At 33.8% G+C, this 23,205-nt stretch overlaps 1 protein-coding gene across 4 annotated transcripts; it reads right to left on the bottom strand.

The window, feature by feature from the left end:
• Positions 1-473: 473 nt before the first annotated feature.
• On the bottom strand, positions 474-23,176 carry LOC121370944 (RNA-binding protein lark-like). Of its 4 annotated transcripts, XR_005957750.1 has the most exons (10): positions 23,070-23,176; positions 20,965-21,105; positions 19,956-20,039; positions 18,663-18,742; positions 15,766-15,789; positions 15,031-15,264; positions 13,658-13,690; positions 10,934-10,957; positions 2,977-3,134; positions 474-664 (listed from the first exon to the last, which is right to left on the bottom strand). XR_005957750.1 is itself a non-coding variant. In XM_041496496.1 (9 exons), exons 2-9 carry the CDS (start codon positions 21,097-21,099, stop codon positions 7,736-7,738), a joined length of 696 nt encoding a protein of 231 aa, XP_041352430.1. In that variant the 5' UTR covers positions 21,100-21,105; positions 23,070-23,176; the 3' UTR covers positions 6,217-7,735. The 4 variants fall into 4 exon arrangements, 2 of the variants coding, with proteins under 2 accessions (XP_041352430.1, XP_041352431.1); XR_005957751.1 differs by lacking the exon at positions 10,934-10,957; XM_041496496.1 differs by lacking the exons at positions 474-664; positions 2,977-3,134 and adding an exon at positions 6,217-7,817.
• Between the last annotated feature and the right edge of the window lie 29 nt (positions 23,177-23,205).

The raw sequence follows: 23,205 nt of genomic DNA, 5'->3' as shown, positions 1-23,205 counted from the left end.
TGGGATGATCCCTTTCTACTAGTGGAAAAATGTAGTGGGTTTCCTTTCTAAGAGTATATGTCCAAATTACCAAATGTTTGACATCCAATAACTGATGATTAATAAATCCATGTGCTCTAGTAGTGCCGTTAAATAAAACAAACTTTGTTTTATTGCAGCCAAATGTTATCAGTATCATTAATAGAAGTCAAAAAGCAAATGTATGTTCTTCTTTTTAAATGTGTACGGATGTTTTTGGTCCATTTTACTTTATTTAGAACATACATATCCACCAAAATCAAATCACATAGTCCACGAATGTCAACATGTGGCTAAGTAGCTACCTGTAACTTCAATGTACATGTAACCTAACAACATAAACTACAGATATAAATACATATTTGTGCTCCCTGGTTACCTATGCAATAGATTTTTTTTAATATGCTGAGTGAACAAACCAGATTATATATATATAAACAAAAAATCCCAACAGATTAATGTGGAAAATTTATTAACACAAGAAGATGACATTCATTGCTATAAAAATTCAGCACTGCACAGTCTCATGAACGAAAGCCTGTGGAATGGTGGCAATGTACCAGACTCAATCCTCAGGAGGCAGGTTGCACCATTAAAATCAGGAACACACGTCTTCCAGGAAATGGCAGATGTAAGGTACTAGTGTCTGAAACAAATATCACAAAGCCCCATTAATCATGTGTATAAACACATTTATATGCTTAGGCTGATTTTTACGAATATTTCAGACCTGGGCCCGTGCTTATAAAACTTTTAGAGTCCAGACTCAATCTCTAATGACGTCACAGGCATACAATTTGTATGGCATTGTCATGACGTTACTGTCTTAGACTCTATTATAAGCACAAGGCCAGGGCCTCGTCCACGAAGCTATGTTAGAACTACTATCACCGTAAATACCTACCATCGGGACCTTAATATCTGTCTACGATCGCCAGCCCATTCCATGACACGGCGTAGCTTACTATTGTCGTAAATTACTGTGAAAATTTACAATAGGTACAAGGCAGTTGTAAGCCACTAACGTAGCTGTCAAATGACAGTTTAATGATGATGTGATAATTTTCTAAGAAGGATACTAAATTATTGTGTAAAAGTAGATCTAGTTCATACCAAATACCTTTTAAGAAACTCGGCGTTCCATGAAACGCATTCTAGGCCATTCGACCTTCACACGAAAATACGGGAGATAACTCTCACGTCTTATGCATTCGGCAATTTTTGCTTAGTACATAAATTGACAAAGTTACTTCAAGGATGTCCGATACCAATGAATACATCCAAAATGTTCCGAAAAGTCAGTAACCAATTTATTATTTAACTAATTTGCACTTCTTTGCAAAGAATATATTAATAATTAAAAGGGCACTTACGACTACCTTAAGGTTGCTTTGTGGAATGGCTGTAAAGTTTATGGTGCCAGTTGGTAAACTCACATTAAGTCACTACAATTAACCTCAGCTACAATTCATGCATGGAACAGGGTCCTGGCCATTGATATACACTGACGGAAAGAAGAAAGGAAACACTTGGAATTGTAGACCAAATGTAATTCACTACAAGCATTGTAATGTCTGTATATCATATATAGAGATTATTACATGAGCCTATGTTTTGTACTGATTTCGTTTCGTAAAATCAGTACGATTCACACACAAGTGTAATAATTTCTTTATTATTCACATTATCAGTAATTATTTTTACAAATAACAAGGACCATGTCAAAACGTTTTAAATGTAACTAGGAGATGATGAAATGATGTCATTTTGTTAAGCGATTACACAGGAGAAGCCGCATTAAGTTATGACGTCGCTTCCCAAAATGACGTCATTTGATGTGCATGTGAAATCATTATGACACATATGTGTCATACTGGTTATATTTCCGTGAATATCTTGAACCATGTGGATAATAAAAAGTTTTAATATGGGACTACACAACAGTAGTGTTGAAATGACTGCCATCAACACGGTAAACTTCAGACACTATGGATTGAGGGTCTTGGTTTCAGTCACTATTTGCTGTTACTGTTGGTGTGATCCCTTATTTCTTTCCATCAGTATACATACACATTTACTATGATGACCGATTATAGCAAAGTCATAAACGTATACTAGCAGATTATGACTTTTGACATAGCTACATTACAAAATCGCTTACCGGGGTATTTGACCTCTAGGTCATCATACAATGTAGCTCAAATAACAGAAATAATGACTTTCCACCTTAATTTTTATGGTCTGCAGGAAAGAGATAATAACTAATAATGACGTTGGATATTGGCTTTATCCATCTAGGCCGAATAAGAAATTCGGCCTGGCAAGCCTCGCAGAATTATCCATTCTTACCTTCACAACATAAAGCCGATATCCTACACCATTAACTAATTATTTTTTCTTTAATAGTTCAATGAAATTTACAACAGCTACAACGTTAATACATCTACTCTGCCAGACAAAAAAGTACAATTTTTGCAGATCTCAGAATCAAGGTTATTATAGTCTGTCTTCCTATTAAGTGTCAAGTAAAGGTTGCACAAGGTTTCCATGATACGTAGAAATTACTGTTGGCAATTTACAAGATTAAAAATTTAATTAAATATCTGCTTTCTACTTGTCCAACTTCAAACTGGTTATTACCAGGGCTAGCTCTGGGTGAGCAAAAACAATTTGCCAAATTGTTTATTAAACTTCAAAAATTGCAGAATCCAACAGTTATTTTCTAAAAAATGTGCCAACTGCTTTCAAAATTAGCAATTGGTGAATTTGGTGAGTGCCAGAGCTAGCCCTGATTACATTAACGAAACCTGCATTCTTACTTTAACAAAACACACAACACCTTTCTTACATTTCTAACCATAAGTCTGTATAGATAAACATTATTCAATCTACAAAGAATTCATACCACTGTCACACTAATGAATTATTAATTAATTACTAAAACCTATCAGCCATTACCTCAATGGAGAATAATGGATGCAGTACATAGAAGGTAACCAGCATGGAGTCCCATTAACAAGGACTCTCGGCAAATGTCTTCACGTCTGTGGCTTTACTACTCCCAGGAACTGTGGTAGTTCGACTCTCATTCATCAGCAGTGAGGAACTACCCAAATCTGAAAGATACAAATATATAATTCATAGAATTCTCAGTGCTGTCCCGAATGTCTGACATGTTATTATACAAAATATGAATTTTATATTATTCATTTCCTTGCTGTAAAGAAATTGGACCCAAAATCAAAAAGGAAATATTACAGTACCAATGATGATGATAAATGAAACTTTTCAATTCATCTGATTCACAAATATATTCTAAAAATAATTTCTTCATGGTGTTAATTAAAATTCATATCATTATGCAAGATGAAAATGACTTTGGTACAGTAATTCTGAAAGTCACCGAAAGACTAATCTATAGAAGCTTGAAAGGTAAACAAAATACAAACCAGTTGATGTAAACATTAACGTGCAATGTTAAAGATTTTGCTACCTACACCAAGCCCTGTGAACATCACTCCAGTTTTCATCATTTACCAGGCATTTTACAAACTGTAATATCTTCATCATATACAAATTGGAAAAAAAAAGAAAAAAAAAAAAAGGAAAAAAGGCATAAATAAAAAGAAAAGTAACAGGACATAAATATTCATTGACACCAAAATCATGGCTTTATAGTACCACAATATTATCCCATATCAATATGAATAAAAAAAATAAGCAACTATTACAAATTCAATAATAAAATATAAAAAAAACCCCAAGCAGTCTCTTATACATAATTTACCAGACAGGACATTGTTGACATCATCTGAACACTGGCTGGAATGGGTAAAGCCCAATGAGCTACAAATCTTTCAAGAATGGACCAATAACGCTTTTCATTTTGAAAGCCGTCACAGGTCTCTTTGGGACTGGATTTTAAATCTTCACATTGAGATAATACACACACAATGAAACTGAACACTCTCACGGTACTACCACAAAACAGAGAGGATGCTTTAATACCCCAACTCCCAATAACAGAAGTTCACATTCATTTAAAGGGACACACCCTAGTTACGTTTATTTGTTAACCATTACGGCGTTGTTTTTCGCTATTAAACCCCATTTTTCACAAATAAAATTGCACTTTACTTACATTTTATTATTTAGAATACACATTTCCATTCACCTGAAGTGCTTTTTGGTAATGCTGATGTTTGTAAAACCACGAAATGCATTTTTTGCATTTTTTCACAAAACGTGTTGTCGAGAAAAAACCGTTACGCAAGCGAGGTCCAATCTATTTTTAATGTCACAGACGTTGGTATATCACGTGACCGTTATCATTTTGGTTCGGTTTGTTTTCTCGTGCACGGTTCGCGCAATCAACATCCGATTTGTTGTTGTTCATTTGTGAGATTTTTCTTCACAGTTCGTGAACATTTTCAGTAACAATAAAGTTCAGACAAGTAAGTGTCTCAATACAAAACGTTACAAACCCTTAAAACCAATAATTTTGCTAAGTCTTACGATATCTGGAGAGGGGATACAACCAGGACAGAACAGTTGGAACATGTTCAGGAGAGGTGAAACGAACACACCCCAAGTCTGTGAAATTTGTCGTGACGTAGGCATTGTTGTGCTTCTACCGGTGACATCAGAATACTAACTTTCAAAATTATTTCAAGCAATTGGGACATGGGGATTCCCATAATATTTATCGATATAAAACCTGCTTTTTCACTCCATTTGATAAAAACGTGATCTAAGTGTGTTACAGATTTGTAGATTAACCAAATTATAATTTATTTTCGCTGGATGGAACTAGGGTGTGCGGTTTTAATTATATGCCAATTTAATTTTTGCATTTACCTAAGTTTGACAATCAATTGCCGATGTATTTTTCGTGCTGGGGTTGTTAAACATTCATTCATTCATTTTTAATTACATGCCTGTAAGTCAATCTCCATCAATCCCATGTTGATTTACTTTCATGTTTAGATTTGATTATGAACAAACACATCGACATCATAGCTAACAGTTTGTTTTGTTTACTGACACCACTAGAGCACACTGATTTATTTTTTATCGGCTATTGGATGTCAAACATATTGACACAGTCTTTGAGATGAAACCTGCTACAGTTTTTCATTAGTAGCAAGGGATCTTTTAAATGCACCATCCCACAGACGGGACAACACATACCACATACTTTGACATACCAATTGTGGTGCACTGGCTGGAACGAGAAATAGCCCAGTGGGCCCACACACTGACCGTGCATCAGGATTGCGCTTTACCACTGGACTGCATCCCGCACCCTCATAGCTAACAAGAGTGAATTAGGTACAAAACTACAATACATCCAGTCATATCATCTTTAGTAGCAAAATATGATTACCAGTATTTGTAAGTTGGATGTGATACTGTATTGCTCTAGGGGTAAACCAGTTTGCAAGCTGCTCATCCCATTGCATTGATCCTAGTGTTTAATCAAGTGGGAAGGATTACATTCAAATTGTAAGATGCATGAAGGCTCAGTCTGTTGGGAAAAAACACTAAATGTGTTCTCTGCTTGTGCCACAGACTGATGATAGTCTTCTTTTTTCTGGTCCCAAGTTTCCTTCCACCTCCCACAACCTCCATCACCACCAATTAACAAAAACTCTAGATACAGTGTATTGTCAAAAAAAAAAAATAATAAAAAAATAATAATAATAGATAAGTGTGACAAATGCATATGTTACATATCTGACAAGCTGCCAAGTTTAATCAAGTAAATCCGAAACGTTAATTTCAGTATGACAGAACGCGACTTCTCGAAATACACGTCGCGGTATCTGATGAGCCAAACAAATGACTTTCACAAACAAGAAACAAATATCTGAGTTGATCTTTTATATATGACAGGCTAACACACACAACATACAGGGGTGCAGAAATGGAAAATACATGTAAATCACCAATCAACCAGACCAGTGTTCGAGAGTAACGGTATCCCGATATCCCGGAATTTAGTTTTGGATACCAGACTTCAAGAACCCAGTATCCCACCGGAATACCATATAATGTTGTTTTTAATCATGTTTTTATTTTTTGCTAAAACAATGAAAGTCGTCATTTACTGGTGAAGTTGAGTAACAGTATTTTCGAGCTCGTACCCAGTCTAATGCTATGCCTTAATATCTCCCCCAACTCGTACCCAGTCTAATACTATACTGGAGCAATAGCGGCGTATCAATAGACTGAAAACTGCTAAGTCGCTATTGTTTTTGTTGGATATTTCCTCATTTCAAAATATTTTTGGGATATTGATTCCACATCTACACAAAATTGATACAGGTAGGTTTGTCATTAGTAATGTCAGAAACACTTATAGGTTACTGCTAAATATTAATTTATGTCAGTACAGATGCAGCAAATCTTTTTGCCAATTCCATTTGATTGCAAATTTCACCAAGTCTGCGATTTCGATTGCAGCATAGCAATATAGACTGGGAACAAGAACAGTGTCATCCAAGTTTGTTACGATGTTATTTATGAATTTCATTTAAGTGGTTTACTAAATTCTCAGGTGGGATACCATATTTTGAAATGTTAGTATCAAACTTGGATACTGCGCAACATTTTTAATCTCGAACATTGCAGACTAGTACCAAGTAACATTTACTATTCTGCCAGAGGTTCAACCAGTCTGAAGGCCTACAGAACTACATAATGCATGTGTTTTAACTTGTTATAATACAAACTTCATTTCAGACTAGTAACAAGTAACATTTACTATTCTGCTAGAAGTTAAACTTGTCTGAAGGCCTACAGCACTACATAATACATGTGTTGTAACTTGTTATAATACAAACTTCATTTGAAGTGATCATCCAATAAAACCAAATGTTCAGATCTCTTGAATTGTAACTTTTGTTTGCATTAGTGATACTGATTTAAAATGGATGATAAATGAAATGAGTAATAAAGTATAAAGAAACAGAAACAGAGTATTTAGTCAACATTCTAAGTAGTTTGAGTTTGAAACTGTGACATGTGGAATAAAGGATTCATTGGAAATAAAAATAAATACTTTATTTGCAGTCAGTTAAAAAAAACCCACTAGTGGTTGTATTCTTAATCTAGTCCGTCAAAATTTTCACTCACATTTGTAAGTGGATGAGTACTTTCTGCACCCCTGAACACATAACTGTACAGACAAGAACATAATCCATAATTACAATATAATTATGTAACTGCTTTAAAACGTACTACGACTTAAACTGTAACAGGTACGAAGTACAACTTTGCAAAGAGGATAACATTTAAACTAAGCTTAGACAATAAAACAGATTTTTTCGTAATACACGCAGAATGAAATTTCACTTGACCGTTATACCGATTTTATTTCCTTCCAAGAAACACGAACACGTCTTCACCGAACGTAGGCGATTTATGTCAAATGCACTATTCTAAAAGTAACATGTAAACAATTTTTCTTCCGTAATTGTCATGATCTAAAAATTGTCTAAACACGATATGGAAAATGAATGTATAATACACAATGAAAATGATACATGAAATCCGTCGAACCGAATCCACGAATCCCGTCTTTTTTTTGTTTTTCTTTCTTTTTTTAAACAAGCACAACGTAAGTGTTAAATTTTCCGAAGATGAAAACCGTGACAATCAACGAGGCGAATACATCAGGAAGTCCACGTGTCTGTACGAACGCGGTACCCGTTTCTCAGTATGGCCCGGGAACGCGGGATCGAGGAGGGACTGGCAGCGGAGGCGAGGCAGCACGACCAGGAACTGGTGGAAGAGGGCTGTGCGTAGAAAAAAACAACAGTTATCCTTGTTTACATCGGCACCAACACAGTAATAAAAAAAAAAACAATAGTTATCCTTGTTTACATCGGCACCAACACAATAATAAGAATACTATCTCACTATCTCCAGGAACAAAAGTAAAATTTCACAACAAAGTTATCCGTATATCCATCAGCATAAATTAACAAGCATTCTGAGATTACTGCTAAAGCAATACATGTCCACTAACAGGCAAAACAAATATTTGTATCCCCTAACTTCAGGGGCTATAACTCTGTCAAAAATGGGTAAATGACTATGAAAAGAAAAGAAAATATCTGTAACAAAACATGATAAAGCTATACACAAAATGTTTGCTCAATATCTGGAGGCAATGCAGAAAAAAAACAATGATGAAGAGAAAAAAAAGTGTATGGAATTTTTACTTCTGTATTTCCTAAGTTCAAGTCTATACATGTATATAACTCTGTCAAAAAAGGATACATCCCCATGGAAGTCAAACACGATAAAGCTATGAACAAAATTTCAGTCCTATATCTGGAAAAACTATATATCAGACAGACGAAGACAAAACCTATAGTCCCCTCCTATTGGACCGGTAGGGAACCAAAAATAATATCACCTCCATGTACAAAATTAAAATAAAACTTAGCGCAAAGTATAAATTGTACCTATACTGATAGCTCTATGAGACTGATTCAGAATACAAATATTTGTATCAATATTAAGAGGTCTTGATAAACTGACACTTTTGAAAACATTAGGTTATCTTCATGAAATTTCAAATATAAATTACTATTATCCATACTACTACTACAAAATCTTCTGTAATGTATTATTCAGAGTTCTGTTTGGAATGCAATACTATATATAGTAGAAGACTGGTTCAAGCATATTTGTAAACGTAAATCAATTTTCTATGAGAAGGAGCTCATTATTATACATATATAGAGGTATATTAAACAAAATCACTGATTATAAAAACATACCAAATTTCTATGAAAATGTGTAAATGAATAAACCCATTTAGAAAATCTTTCTGACCACGTGCAAATCTCTAAAGTGGTATGTCATCTTGAATTCGTGATAGTATTTCAGCTAGTGGAATTCCAACGGAATTATCACAGTTACATTACGATAAAACATCACTATTGCGATAATTTTCTGTGAAGGTCGTATTATAGAAAATGGATGTCGCCATTGTAGTTAACAGAATAGTTATACCAAATAGGCTGAAAAGTGCCGAACAAATGAGCACATTCTCACGGCAAACCATGTAACACTTCTACAGGATGTTGTTGTTAGCACTGCCTCTATTGTGCATGTCAACCTGTGACAAATTTGGTGGTAAATACAAACTGAAAACACACAACGGAATTTCACGTTCTGTAGTCTGAACGGTGATTTTTTTTTTAATGGGATTTCACGTTCCATAGTAAGAAAGGGTTAATAATAACTAACATTCAACAAATACCGGTACATGTACCTTTTGTATAAAATTTCTCAACCTTTTCCAATGTTCCTGATATTTAATTTGAACCTTAATTGTACAACTATATTGCCACTAAGATAGTTTGTACATATTTTACAGACTTGTTTCACATCTCTATATTTAAGAAAGATATTTGCATACATGATAATTTTCTATTACATACATGCATGTAAATATTGAAAAACAAATGTGTAGCTAAGTGCATGTTTATATATATATTTTTGAACAAGATAAAACAACACTGCCAGAGTAAAATATCAATTAAATCATTGACAGGAATAAACCACCAGTTTTGTCTGACCCAATTCTTCCCTCGTACAAATGAAATGTGGACTATTTCCAAAGTTTCGAATAACTGATCCCCTGCACACACCCAATCAAACAGTTCCAAAAAATGATCTTGATTAATCCTAAATTATATGTATGTACTGATTTGCAGTTTGATGAAGATTAGTAAAAAACCCAACCCAACAGGAAAGTGACTGTAAAAGACAAAATGAAAATACTAATAGTAATGCCAAAGTTCTAGCACTAAACTTTTATGAAATCTTCAAGTTAAATCTGTCAATAATTTAAAATAAATATGCTTAATTAAAAAAAAACTGCAAAAAAGCTATTCAAACCAATGTGTAACACTGTAAGCAAAGAACAGTTGTGTCTATCCAGAACAGCAGGTCTCTGAAAATTGAACATTTCTGTTAACAGTTCCTAACCCATTTGATTTTGCGCCATCTTTTAAGACTATGTAAATCATGCCCCAGTGTAAATGTACAAACAAAAAACGGGTTACACAAAATTTGAGACGTTTGCACTAGAAACATGCTATCGACTGCATAATTTTCAAAGACCTGTACAAGAAAAATAGACAATGTGAATGAAGGTAAGGTATTGTTGGATAGTACACAGATCAAATGTTGGTGGACAATACAAATATTTTAGTTAAAAAAAGAAAAATTAAAGGTCGGAACAGTTTTAACAGTAACTTATAATGACGTTAGTAAGAAAAGAACAAAAAAACATTATTCTGAGGGCCAATGAAAAGTGGCAAAGGCCTTTTGACTAACCGGATGTCATTTCTCTCATTACATAGAAAAAAAAAGGTATTCAGTCTTTAGCTTAGATATTGGGGGAAGAGGCGGGGGAGAGCACAGAGGGTAGGAACAGTTATTTAATGGGGAAGAATTTGCATTACAATTTAGTGAAAAGAAAACTATAAAAAGAAGACAGAAAAAGAGAGCAATGCAACTGTTAGATAGGTTAGTAAAAACAAGTAATTCAATAAACTTCTGTATGTATCTGAATTTTACTGTATTAAAAAGTCTTTATGCCAATCCATGCGTATAAGACATACATGTACTTGGTAATAGTACTATCATCTTCATTATAATTAATGACTAAAGTGAAACAGATATGGGAAAACTATGTAACAGTAAATAATATAACTGACTGTTCCAAAACTGAAATCTGACAGTTCTCATATGAACACACAAATTAAGTGACAATTATCAGAACTTATTAACATCATCATTTATCTTTGTAATGGAAACATGTCGGTAACTTTTTACAATCAAAGAAGAAACAAAATCTTCATGAACATAAAGCAACAGTTATAATACATACATAGCTTTACTTCGGCCTCCGAATCTGATGAAGTAGAATCAAATATAACAACAACATCCAACACAAGATGATCCTTTTTGATGGAAGAATTTTAACTACAATCTCGTTCAGGATTTCATTTAGAAAGTTTACTTTCAAATGGAATACAAACATTAATATCCACTTGTTATTTGAATAAAATATTAAATAAATGCCACCGAAATATATTTAATGTCACATTAAAGTTGTACACTGGACACTGATACACTGACACTGATACAGTCACATGATTTCAAACATTTTTGTTATTTTCAGTTAATCAAACTAGAAAGCTCATTTGAAACACCTCATCTATTCCCCAAAACTATTTATTATTTTCAATGATAAACAAAAGGAAATCTTTTTGCTATCAAACTTTATATAATAAAAAAAATAAAAAAATCAAGAATGGATGAATGGGTTTCAGAGTAATTGCAAGATCAGCAGAGAGATGTAAATGATACGGTATTTTTCGTTTTGTAAATCTCGAACTTATCATCACTGGACATCACTGCATTGGTTATATGATGGAAGTATGATCCAATGTTCTACTTCAGGAAATATCTGACATAATTTTAATGCAATCTGTAAATAATCCACAAATTGCTTACCATTTTGCCCCCAAACAGATGTTGTCAATGACAAGAAAAATGCTGTGGTGCCCTACCTGGTTTGCCACATGTGAATGCCCCTCCCATACATTCCACACTGTATATGTAAGAAATAGTCAAATTATCATTGGTAACATGACACAATGCATCTGTATCCCACAAACTGCATAGGCTAGAACCACAGACACCATGTGAAAATATTTTAAATCAACAGAAAGTAAGTTGCCTTCGTGCCTTCTTATGAAGAAAATATTTGCCATAGTGCCCCTCCAACTGGCCTTGATGCCACAATTCCTGTTACTTAAAAAAGGAAGGCAATATTGCCATGTAACTATCCCCCAATTAAAATTTAAACCTTATGAATGTATAATAAAAAAAAATTAAAAATCAACAAATTCACAGAAAATATCAAGAACTGCTGTCTTGGGAGGGAATCAAGATAAAATTTTGACTATCATCAGTTTAAATAAACCATCAACAGATTAACACTCAAATGTACATTGTGCTTTGTGGAATTAAATTACATTTGCAACTTTATACCACACTTTGAAGTGTAATTTTAAAGCAACAAATAAATCCCACTTTTTGCTGAACAAAATAATTAAAATGTTTAGAAACATATCTAATACAATTTTCTGATGTAAATATTAATCAGCAAACGTGTCATTTGTGGATTCTGACAAGCATCCGAATAAAATGTACATGTAGTATTATATAATATAAACTGAATATAATGGTAAAAACGTTTATTACTTCCTGTGCCAAAGACCACAGAGAAGTAGAAGGGAATTAACTCTGTCTTGTGGTAACATTCAAAAATTGTACTCAATGATTAGGACCAATGGTTCAATTAAGTAATATTTGATAAAGTCAGCTATGAAACATTCACAGGGACTCATGTAACAAATCAAATTAATGGGAGATTTACGGCTTATTAACCAATTATCTTCCCATTACTAAATAACACATCATTAGTGGGCAAATATGAAAAGTGACCGTAGTCAATTGCTTTTTACTGCGTCTACTGTGCTTATAGTCTAAACAGAAACCACTTTTTATGAAACACTTCAATCTATGCCCTTCCCACATCATAATGGAGAGATCAACACAAAGTGCTGCAGTACACTATCAACTGAATGTTCAGCATACTTTACAAAAACCCAACAAAAACAAAACACCTAAAAAGTCTCGCCAACATATGCTGTAAAATAGTAAATACTGAATAATGTACACACAAACCTTCAGGCTCAGTGCACAGTGCACACATTTTGAGGTTTAAAAATATAATACAGTTGATTGAAACAACAATCCCAATTGTACAATTCATGCTAAAAACAAAATGTTTATTAAATATTTTTTTCCACAACCAACTTACATGCATACTATAAATATGTACAATTCATCCATCCTCACATGTAAATATCTTTACCAAGATCCTTACCATGAGGAAACGTTAATTCACATACAATACAGTGTACATCAGACCCTACTTGATAACACAACTTGCCAGCAATAAACATTTAACATTCAGACCAAAAGAAGCTATCCATAATAACAAATATTATCCTTTTTCGACCCATTACTGGAATACACTCTTAACTTATTGTAAAGACCAAATTTAAACCGACAAAATTAGGAGTAAAAGGAATATTTGATATTACACCACATTTTGTATAGTCAGCAGTAATTATGTAAATTAATTTAAGCATGTGTACAGTGTTAAGATGAAAACCACCACCGCCAACACAGTACTACTCTTATAACCACAGAGCAGCAAGCGATATTTTACATGCATTACCTCACAAAGAAAGAAAAAAAAAAGTGCAAAAGGAGATCATTTTCCAAGCCAAGGGCAGCAAACACTTGAAAACAAAATGTATCCCCCAAAATACATTTTAGTTTTGTAATTCAAACTACAGATAGACACAACATTTTGAAAGTATTTAGGGCAAATCAAGTTTACCAAACAAGAACACCATATCGGATTACACAATTCACATAACATGACATTACTCTACATAATAAACAATGAAACCATGCACCCGCACACCACAAAAGCTTGACAATATTGAAGTTTGTAAACATCTCGACTCACCGTCTCCTGTAGTAATCATCATAGTAAGGATCTCTGAAACAAACGAACCAAGATATTCAATTCATACAGTCACAAGCTGTTTTCAGTATTTTAACTGAACAATGACTTTTGAAAATAAAGATTAAATTTTTATTTGTAACATTTCTTCTGGTAAAAACAGTTGCAAAGCATAAAATTTGTGTCTATATTATTTTCCATGTATACTATGAAAATTACTATTTGATTTACTTTTTTAATGTTATGCAACAAAGAGTTACAACAAAGCATAAATCCAATACATATGTCATCCCATGACTACATTTGAAATAAGAACTTGTCCATTTGTCCTGACTAGTAAAAATCAGCTCAGGCAAGCAAACGTTATCTCAATGGTTGTCTAGTGGACAAGTAACATTGTTCACTGCAGTTTTATCTTCAGCAAACAAAAACATCATCCTTGTACTTAAAGAAAACAAACCATTTAATTTGACAAGTGAAAAATATTGACAGACAAGTGAATTTTTAGCAGTAAAAATTGAGCCCATTTCTATTGGTGCTGGTGACATCTAATATACTAATAATAAAATGATGACATTTTTGTTGCATAAGATTAATGACAGGAAAACAGAAAATACACTGCTTAAATTGGTTTTAGCAAAGCCTTATTATTAGAAATATTCATTTGTCCAAAGATCAAAAAGGTACTAGAAAATATATTATAGATCCTGAAATTAATGCGATTGACCTCCATATGAAATACTACTTTCCTAATAACACGTCTGTGCATTTTTCGACTAACCCTGAGTTGGGCGTCTTCAATGAGATCAACTCACCAACATGTCAGGGTACACATTAATTAACCTGTTTAGTCCCTATTTTTTTCCTGTGAGATCAAATCAAAGCATATTTTTGCAGCAATTGTTTATCTAACATGTATATATTCACCTAAATCTGGCTAAACATGAGCAAACATGTACTATTACAACTGTATCTTCCTAAGATATGCCGAGAAAGTTGCAGCAAACTTGAACAGTAAAAACAAAAAAATGGATGACCTCAGGAATAGTGTGCTAAAACCCATTCATGCGCGATGAATCGTGTCAGCTTTTGCTCAACTATAAGACAATTAGTCTGTCTTGCCTACGATGAATTGTGCTCCAGTTGTTTTATAAATGTACTATAATTTTAATCTTTGTTTGTTTAATAGCGTGTGAGACACACTGATGGACAAAACATACAAATAAATGTGTCAAATTATATATTAATGCGAATAACACAAACTCACATTTTTCGCATTAATATTATGATCACATTAATTTCAGGATCTACAGTATTATATCTTTTATATTTTAGTATTACAAATATCCCCGACATTACAACTTTAAAATACATACCTAGGTGGTGATCTCCTGTAATAATCCGGTGGAGGTCTTGTGTACGGATCTCGGTCTCTGTAATACGGATCTCTGGGTGGAGGAGGTGGCCTGCGATCGTAGATGTCTGGGTAGGGTCGGTATCGGTCCATCGGAGGTGGCGGTGGCAAATATCGGTCTCTGTAGTAAGGGTCATCGTACGGATCTCGAGGTCGCGCATACGGACTTTCCCTTGGAGGGTATCTGGGTCTTGTTCTGTCAATTCAGTGATTTTTACTAACATTTATTTAAATATGTTGGAACTCAATAACATTAGTCTTTTTCTTGTTCCAATCAGTGCACCACAACTGGTCAAGGCCGTGGTTTGTGCTTTCCTGTCTGTGGGAAAGTGCATTTAACAGATTCCTTGCTCCATTAGGAAAAATGTAGCAGGTGTTCTCTGATGACTACGAGTCAGAATTGCCAAATGTTTGAAATCCAATAGCAGATGATTAATTAATCAATATGCTCTAGTGGTGTTGTTAAACAAAACAATTTTAACTTTCCACTTGTTTTACAATAAAATACAAAAATTGTAACAAAACATAATTTCTATTCTTCAGCCATCAAATCAGAATAGCAAATAATAAAAATAAACATTTTATAAGTACTCAATAATGAAATTATTACAATACCTCAAAGTATGGCAAGCTGTTTAGCAATAACAGACTTTCAAACTACCTAATACACAATATATTACAATATGAAAATACTCACGGTCCAGATGGACAATCCTTTGACCTGAAAATATATATACTGTAATAAAAAATCACATATATATAATATTATTACAGACAAGGAATCCTTAAAAAGCACTGGCTTATTTTTGTGTGAATATGTGGAGTGTCATTTTCCAATTAAGCACATCTAAATATATTTAATCATGTCTGACATTTAAAAACTATTAACCTTCTGACTACTGGATTAATTTTTAACAAAAATCATGTTGATGGGGTACAAATTTAAATAACTTTTATTTTCACTTAAGATTTTAAAGTTTATATTTAAATCAATAAGTATTATTTTTGTGTGTGTTTGTAATTTTTATATTTTACATCAGTTAATATTGATTAAAATTAGGCAAAATGTTGCATTTACTTGTGTGCATTTGTGGCCAGATGTCCAGTATTTATGTCCATTATTCCCAATAACTGTGTTTTTCTGACCAGATCTTTTTTGGAAACGAACTACGATCGATATCCCAATATTTCATGATTTTCATTGTTAGGAAAAATGCCAAATTTATGATCAAATTAGCTGTCACAATCAGCTATCGATTTCTGAAAATGACAGCGACATTTTGTAATTGCTGCAAAACGGTTGGAAATATGAATTGTGGAATGCACTGTATAGTGTATAGTATGGCGACTTACGTAATGTCGGGTGAGATAACTCACCTGCAATAGTCAGAAGGTTAATAAATAGTAATTTACTTTTGACACCCGTTATTTACTAAATAATATGATAAGTGATAAATGAAAATCAATCTCTACAGGGGTTCTAGAATATTTTTAAAATTCACTTGCCATAGGGCCAGTGGATTTGAAAATTCACTGGCCATGGTGAAAAATACAGTAAATTAAAATAATTAACTTTTTAATATCCATTTTTCATACTGAGATCATGTTTAATCAATTTACACAACAGACAGACTCATTGGGCATGCTTTATGGTTTGTTTAGAAAAATATGCAAATAATTTTCATCAGTTTAGAATAAAGTTACTGTACCTATTAAAATTTTAAAATAATTATTTCCACTAAAACCACATAAGTTATAAAAAATAATCCATGTTACCGAGATATTACAACAATTAACAGCATTATTCATTTACTTATGAATGGGAACTTACTCACCCCCTCAAAAATCAAAAAGAGAAAAGAAACAATTAAGAACCTTTATTAGCATAAAGTGTACATGTATTGCAGTTTAAGCCCCCCCCCCCCCCCCACACACACACACCATATTAGTAATTTTGCAATTTGGGTACTTTGTTAAATTATCCATTTCATGATACTGTGTTCTTAAGCTTCTTCTTCTTCTTCTTTTTTTTTTGCAATTTATGTTATATTTTATAAATTAAATTAATAATTTACACATTTAAAGTATTTGTAAATAGTGACGTACAACCTTTAAAACTAATAAAAGACTGGTTATCGTTTTGCTTATTATTAGTATTAGAGTAACAAATTTTTGGATTTCAGTGTAAAAAATCAAAATGGCGGCAAAACAATGAACTTTTGTTTTTCCAATGTTTACACTTTATAACTTTAATAAAGTTATATCAGTAGGTATATTGATGTCATGGATGGGTCAGAGATTACTGGTGGCCAACTATTTGTTAGTGAAATAATGCATGTGATAGCAAATCGAAAGAAGTGACTTGTAGATGCTTTTTTTTTTTTTGTATGATCGTAAGACGTAGCGTTGTAGAATTTTTTTACCACTTGCCATCCAATGTTCGAGATTAACGGTATCCCGATGATACCAGAATTCAATTTTGGATACCAGACTTCAATAACCCAGTATCCCACCGGGATACCATATAATGTTGTTGGTTTTTTTAATCCTGCATTTTTATTTTTCGCTGAAACAATGAAAGTCGTCATATACTGGTGAAGTTAAGTAACAGTATTTTTGAGCTCGTACCCAGTCTAATGCTATGCCATAGTAATATCTTCTCTAACTTGTTACCCAGTCTAATGCTACACTGGAGCAATAGCGGCATAGCAATTGACTGGGAAGTCGCTATCGTTTTTGTTGGATGTTTCGTCCCTTCAAATTTTATTTGAGATATTGATTCCACATCTGCAGAAAATTGATACAGGTAGGTTTATCATTAGTAATGTCAGAAACACTTATATATTACTGCTAAATATTAATTTATGTCAGTATTACTCAAACATAGATGCAACAAATCTTTTTGCCGATTCCGTCTGATTGCGAATTTCACGAATTCCGCGATTTCGATTGCGGCGTAGCAATAGACTGGGAACGAGAACAATGTCTTCCAAGTTAGTTATGATGTTATTTATGCATTTCGTTTAAGTGGGATACTAAATTCTCAGGTGGGATATCAGATTTTGAAATGTTAGTATCCAACTGGGATACTGCCCACAATTTTTAATCTCGAACACTGCCATCGGGATTGCACAAAGTAACTTTTACTGGCCCGAATCCAAAAAACACTGGCCTCGGGTATCGGGCCACCGTATTCTAGAAGGCCTGCTCTAACTGCACCGACAAAAGAAGAAAAAATGCATGACATCTTTACTTTTGGTAACTCGATTCTTCATCTTAATTTTAACAGGGTTCACCTTGTTCATTGCCAAATTAACCAATTGCTAATTTTCATACAAAGTAGCTTGCTACAACATTTAGTTTTTGGATAATAAAATATCCATTAAATTAGCAATTACAAAAAAAAAAATTAACAAAATAATCCACATATCTTAAAGTTGTTCCAGTGTTGTGACTCCTGCATACTCTCTTTTTTCCCAATATAAAATGCCAAACAACAAGCTCAAAGCTACACTGATGAGCCAGAATACAATATTTTTTTTTATTTCCAGGATGGTCTAAAATACTAAATATTTTTTTTAAAAAGCATCTTACCAGTGGCCACTCTTGCCACATTTATAACAGTCTCCCTGTCCTCCCATGCCAGGTTTTTGTCTTACTCGGCTATGAGATAACTGAAAAACAAAGATTGATTAATTAATTAATGTTTAACGACACCCCAGCACAAAAATATACACTGGGTACTGGGTGTCATACAAAGGCAAACTTGTATATGAATACCCCCCCCCCCACCCCAAAAATTTTTAAACCCACCAAAATATGTAGTCAGACCTCGTTATGACGACCATGTTCGTCCCTGGATCACTTTGTCGTTATATCGAAATTGCTATTGTATCAAATTGTTATGAGTTATCTCCTTTGCCAAAATGATGTAAGAAACAATACTAATTAATAATTAATGCATTGCAATTATTATTAGAAACAACAAATACACATACATATATTCTTTGGTTAAAGACATCTACGATTGGTACCTGTTTCATTTACAAAATATCCTACAGATAGAAGATTTGATTGTTCGAAGTTAATCCTTTAATTGGTTGAGAAAAGGCTTATTTGCAAAAGCAATACATGTCTATAGATTTAGCAGACATCGGTAGCTTGGACAGCATGTGACACTGTCGGCTCACTTATGAGATCAAGTATTCTAAGTGGCTGTGTGTGTACTGCCAATGTGCCACAGTGTCTGTGATTATGTAATGTTGTTGTAGAGAGGTGTTTTCAAATGTTGGATGTACAATTGGTTCTTAATTTGCTCTGTTAGTGCCGGAAGGTGTGAATTCCGGTGTAATGAACAGAATAACACTGATGTAAGTTTGTTCCCAACAATTTGTGGTTAGATGATGTAAATGTCGTACTAAGTAATGACGGTTGTTGTAATGAGGTCAGACTGTATACAAGTTAAAAATACAAAATAAGTTAGTTTTAACAGTAATAAACAAGAATTCCACAAAATGAAAAGTCTTGCCTATCATAAACTTATTTATCGTCTTCAACAGTTGCATCCAAAGATATTCATCTCAATGCACGTTTTTTTTTTTTAAATAAAAAAAAAAAAAAAAAATTAAGTTTTAATTTTAATTAAGTTGACAGTCAGAAAAGTAATACATGTACCTTTATTTCACTTTGACTTTATAAATGCGAAACAAAAACATAATTTATAAACTTTGCATGAACAAACTTATTTAATTATATACATAACCAAATATGTACCCAATTCATAGAGACATAAACATGTAATAACTTCATGAGAAATATAAATCTCAAACATGTCATTTGATAGAATTTTAATATTAAAGGTACAACCTCTACTGATTCATCACTTACCTCAACCTTTAGATCAGTTCCTTGAAACTGAATGCCATTCAAATTGTCGACAGCTGTTTTAGCACATGTTGGATCAGCAAAATGCTAAAAATAAGCATTAAACAGCTTATTCCAGACAAGAAATAACAATATATGTAGCTGCATAGTAAGAAGGGATTACTATAGAAAGAAAGAAAGAAGTGTTTTATTTAACGACGCACTCAACACATTTTATTTACGGTTATATGGCGTCAGACATATGGTTAAGGACCACACAGATTTTGAGAGGAAACCCGCTGTCGCCACTACATGGGCTACTCTTCCGATTGGCTGAAAGGGATCTTTTATTTGCTCTTCCCACAGGCAGGATAGCACAAACCATGGCCTTTGTTGAACCAGTTATGGATCACTGGTCGGTGCAAGTGGTTTACACCTACCCATTGAGCCTTGCGGAGCACTCACTCAGGGTTTGGAGTCGGTATCTGGATTAAAAATCCCATGCCCCGACTGGGATCCGAACCCAGTACCTACCAGCCTATAGACCGATGGCCTGCCACGACGCCACAGAGGCCGGTGGATTACTATAGATTCAAGTAGTAATCTAACATGTATGTGTTCTCAGGGATGTTATTAATAGATAGTTGCCAATGATTACTCACTGCCTATTTAATAAACGTTTGCTGGGAATAGACCTATAAAGAATAAATACTTCCCTAACTGAATTTTAGTATTTTAACACAAATTGTGTATGCTTTGGAAAGTTTGTCCCTGAATGATTAATATAGCCGATAGTTTATGCATGGTGTTAATATTTAAAATAAATCTTCTCATTCAGGCTTAGCCCTGTCCGATTTTCACTCTTGTGGTTCACTACTGTGGCATTTTCCATTGTTTGATCATGTAATCCAATTTGGGTTTTTCAAATGACCATTAAAAAGTCAGACATTGAGAAGATCCAACTTGTTTATATCTATGGGTAAACTATGGTAGGCAAATTAAATATAAAAGGTAGCAAAATGTGTCAACTTACCACAAAGCCAAAATTTTTGACAATGTCACACTCGACGATTTCTCCATATTTAGAAAACATCTCCTCTAAGTCTGTCTTTCGACATGTGTCGGGCATGTTGCCAATAAAAACCTTTGTCGACACTTTCCTCGACATGATTATCTGAAAATTAAACGGGAAATTTTTTGACAATAGTGTAAAATGCATACTGATTCAAGCAGGATACAAAGAAAAAACTAAATTAGTAAAGATATAGCAATATTTTTTTTTTTTAATTTTATACATCTATAACAACTGTATTTCTCTAGTTTCTAAAATTATCTTATTAAATTATTAAAAAATTATTTGGATGTAATAAAAACAAGGGCGACTCTTTATGCATATTTTAATTAGCCAACTATGTCATTAGTATTATTATTATTTGCTTTACAAACCAGATGAATCATGATTTCACATTTGTAAATATTATGTAAGAAGTGCATCCAATAGGTCAGCCGATTTAAAAGTTGTTGGTCTGAATGGGTGGTAGATTGAAATCGATGTTGAGCAACGACATGCCTCCAAAATCATAATAACTTGTAAGCTATAGCCAATTAGCTTGGATAAACATGAGTGTTTGGGTGGAATTTCAAGCAACGTGAATCTGATGTCAAATAGATTATGTATCAAACTATAGCTTTTGTATCATGAAATAAAATATATTTTTTAAAACATGTTAGGATATATGCACTTTCCCACAAACCATGGCCTTTGATCAGTTGTGGTGCACTGGTTGGAATGTAAAAAACAATAAATGGTGGAGGGATCCACAAAGGTGGTTCGATCCTGCGAAGCATGCACCTGAAGCAATGCAATGAGGTAAATGGGTAGTTAAAACTTCTTGATGTTTAGTAAGGTAGTTTGTATAAAAAATAGGAATTCATTTGCAGTGAAAATTGAGGTACTTAATTTGAGCCTGTTTATTTTGGGCACACCCTTTATCATCTCGGCTTTGGTGTAATTTAAAGCTATGATCAGCATGACATACATGTTTAGAATTTATTAAAAACAAAAACTGCTACAAAACCATAATTTCCCATGGCTAATTTGTTTTGTTTAACAACACCACTAGAGCACAATGATTTATTAATCATTGGCTATTGAACATCAAACATTTGGTAATTTTGACATAAGAGAGGAAACATGCTACATTTTTCAATCACGTCAGGTCATAGGGTTTTACGTGCACATGCATCGATTCAATGCAAGCTGTTGTAGCACATGCCTGTCATGGACAAAGGTGTAGGTTTCCACTGGCTCCTTCGTCAAGGACTTGTAAGAAAGGGGTTGTGTTGAGTGGGAGAAGGGACCACCCGCACTTGACAAGTGCAAGAAAGCACAAGTAACCTGACTAGGATCAGCAGTGGGATGGGTTTTAACCTGTTAATTGCAACTAAGCACGGGATGGCAAAATATCCGCCGGGTCCCCCCTACATTCATTCCATATATAATAAGCCCCATCAAAATAATCCCTCTTTACATTAATAGGGGGGGGCGGGCCGATATTTTCCCCATGATTTGCACAATTGACATCAATGGTACAATATGTTTTGCTAACGCATGGACCTGAATGCAATTAGAAACATTGCACTCTTTCGTATTTACTGGAGGGCACTTCACTTTGGTTTAATACTAGAATCATAAGAATGGATTTGCTTTACATCCACAATGAAATGAATGTTGATTGTTTATATGTTAACTGGTTGCAATCTATTTTGTTTCACGTATTGTTGCTGAAAAATGTTGAATAGTATTTCCGTAAAAGTCATATTCGTATTTTTGTCGTTAGGCCAACGCAGTTTCAAGTTTGGTATGCATATACCACCGACGGGCATAGATCCGAGACCAACCGCGTTACCACTGGGCTACATCCCACCCCATAAATCAATGATGATTCACGAAACGCGCGAACAATCATGTCAATGTAATTCAATGTATTGACGACGCACGCCTCGCAATATAATTACTGCATAACGTTGTCCATCTGTAATGTACACTGTAAAACTATTAATATTAAAATTTCTTAACTAGGAGCTTTAATTTAAGTGAAATAACCAAAACACAGAGAAAATTAACAAAACACTAACATAATTTCTGTACAAAACAACCGATGGCTTCACAGAGCAGCGCCCTCTTTTGGGGTATTTTGACTTCGGATGTACTCGGAACTCATCCGAATATGACGGAAGTGTTTCCCTACAAGGGGAGATAACTGCGTAGCAA

This window comes from Gigantopelta aegis, chromosome 4 (assembly GCF_016097555.1).
Source record: "Gigantopelta aegis isolate Gae_Host chromosome 4, Gae_host_genome, whole genome shotgun sequence".
In the NCBI taxonomy this organism is placed as follows: Eukaryota; Metazoa; Mollusca; class Gastropoda; order Neomphalida; family Peltospiridae; genus Gigantopelta; species Gigantopelta aegis.
This window is presented reverse-complemented; position numbering and strand designations above follow the sequence as displayed.

What these genes read in the sequence shown, in the direction of transcription:
- LOC121370944 (XM_041496496.1), bottom strand. Translation starts at nt 21,099, where the DNA reads ATGTCGAGGAAAGTGTCGACAAAGGTTTTTATTGGCAACATGCCCGAC. An exon ending in TGTGGCAAGAGTGGCCACTG is followed by an intron (nt 15,790 to 18,662) that starts GTAAGATGCTTT and finishes ATATATTTTCAG; the next exon opens with GTCAAAGGATTGTCCATCTG. An exon ending in GATGATTACTACAGGAGACG is followed by an intron (nt 10,958 to 13,657) that starts GTGAGTCGAGAT and finishes CTACTTCATCAG; the next exon opens with ATTCGGAGGCCGAAGTAAAG.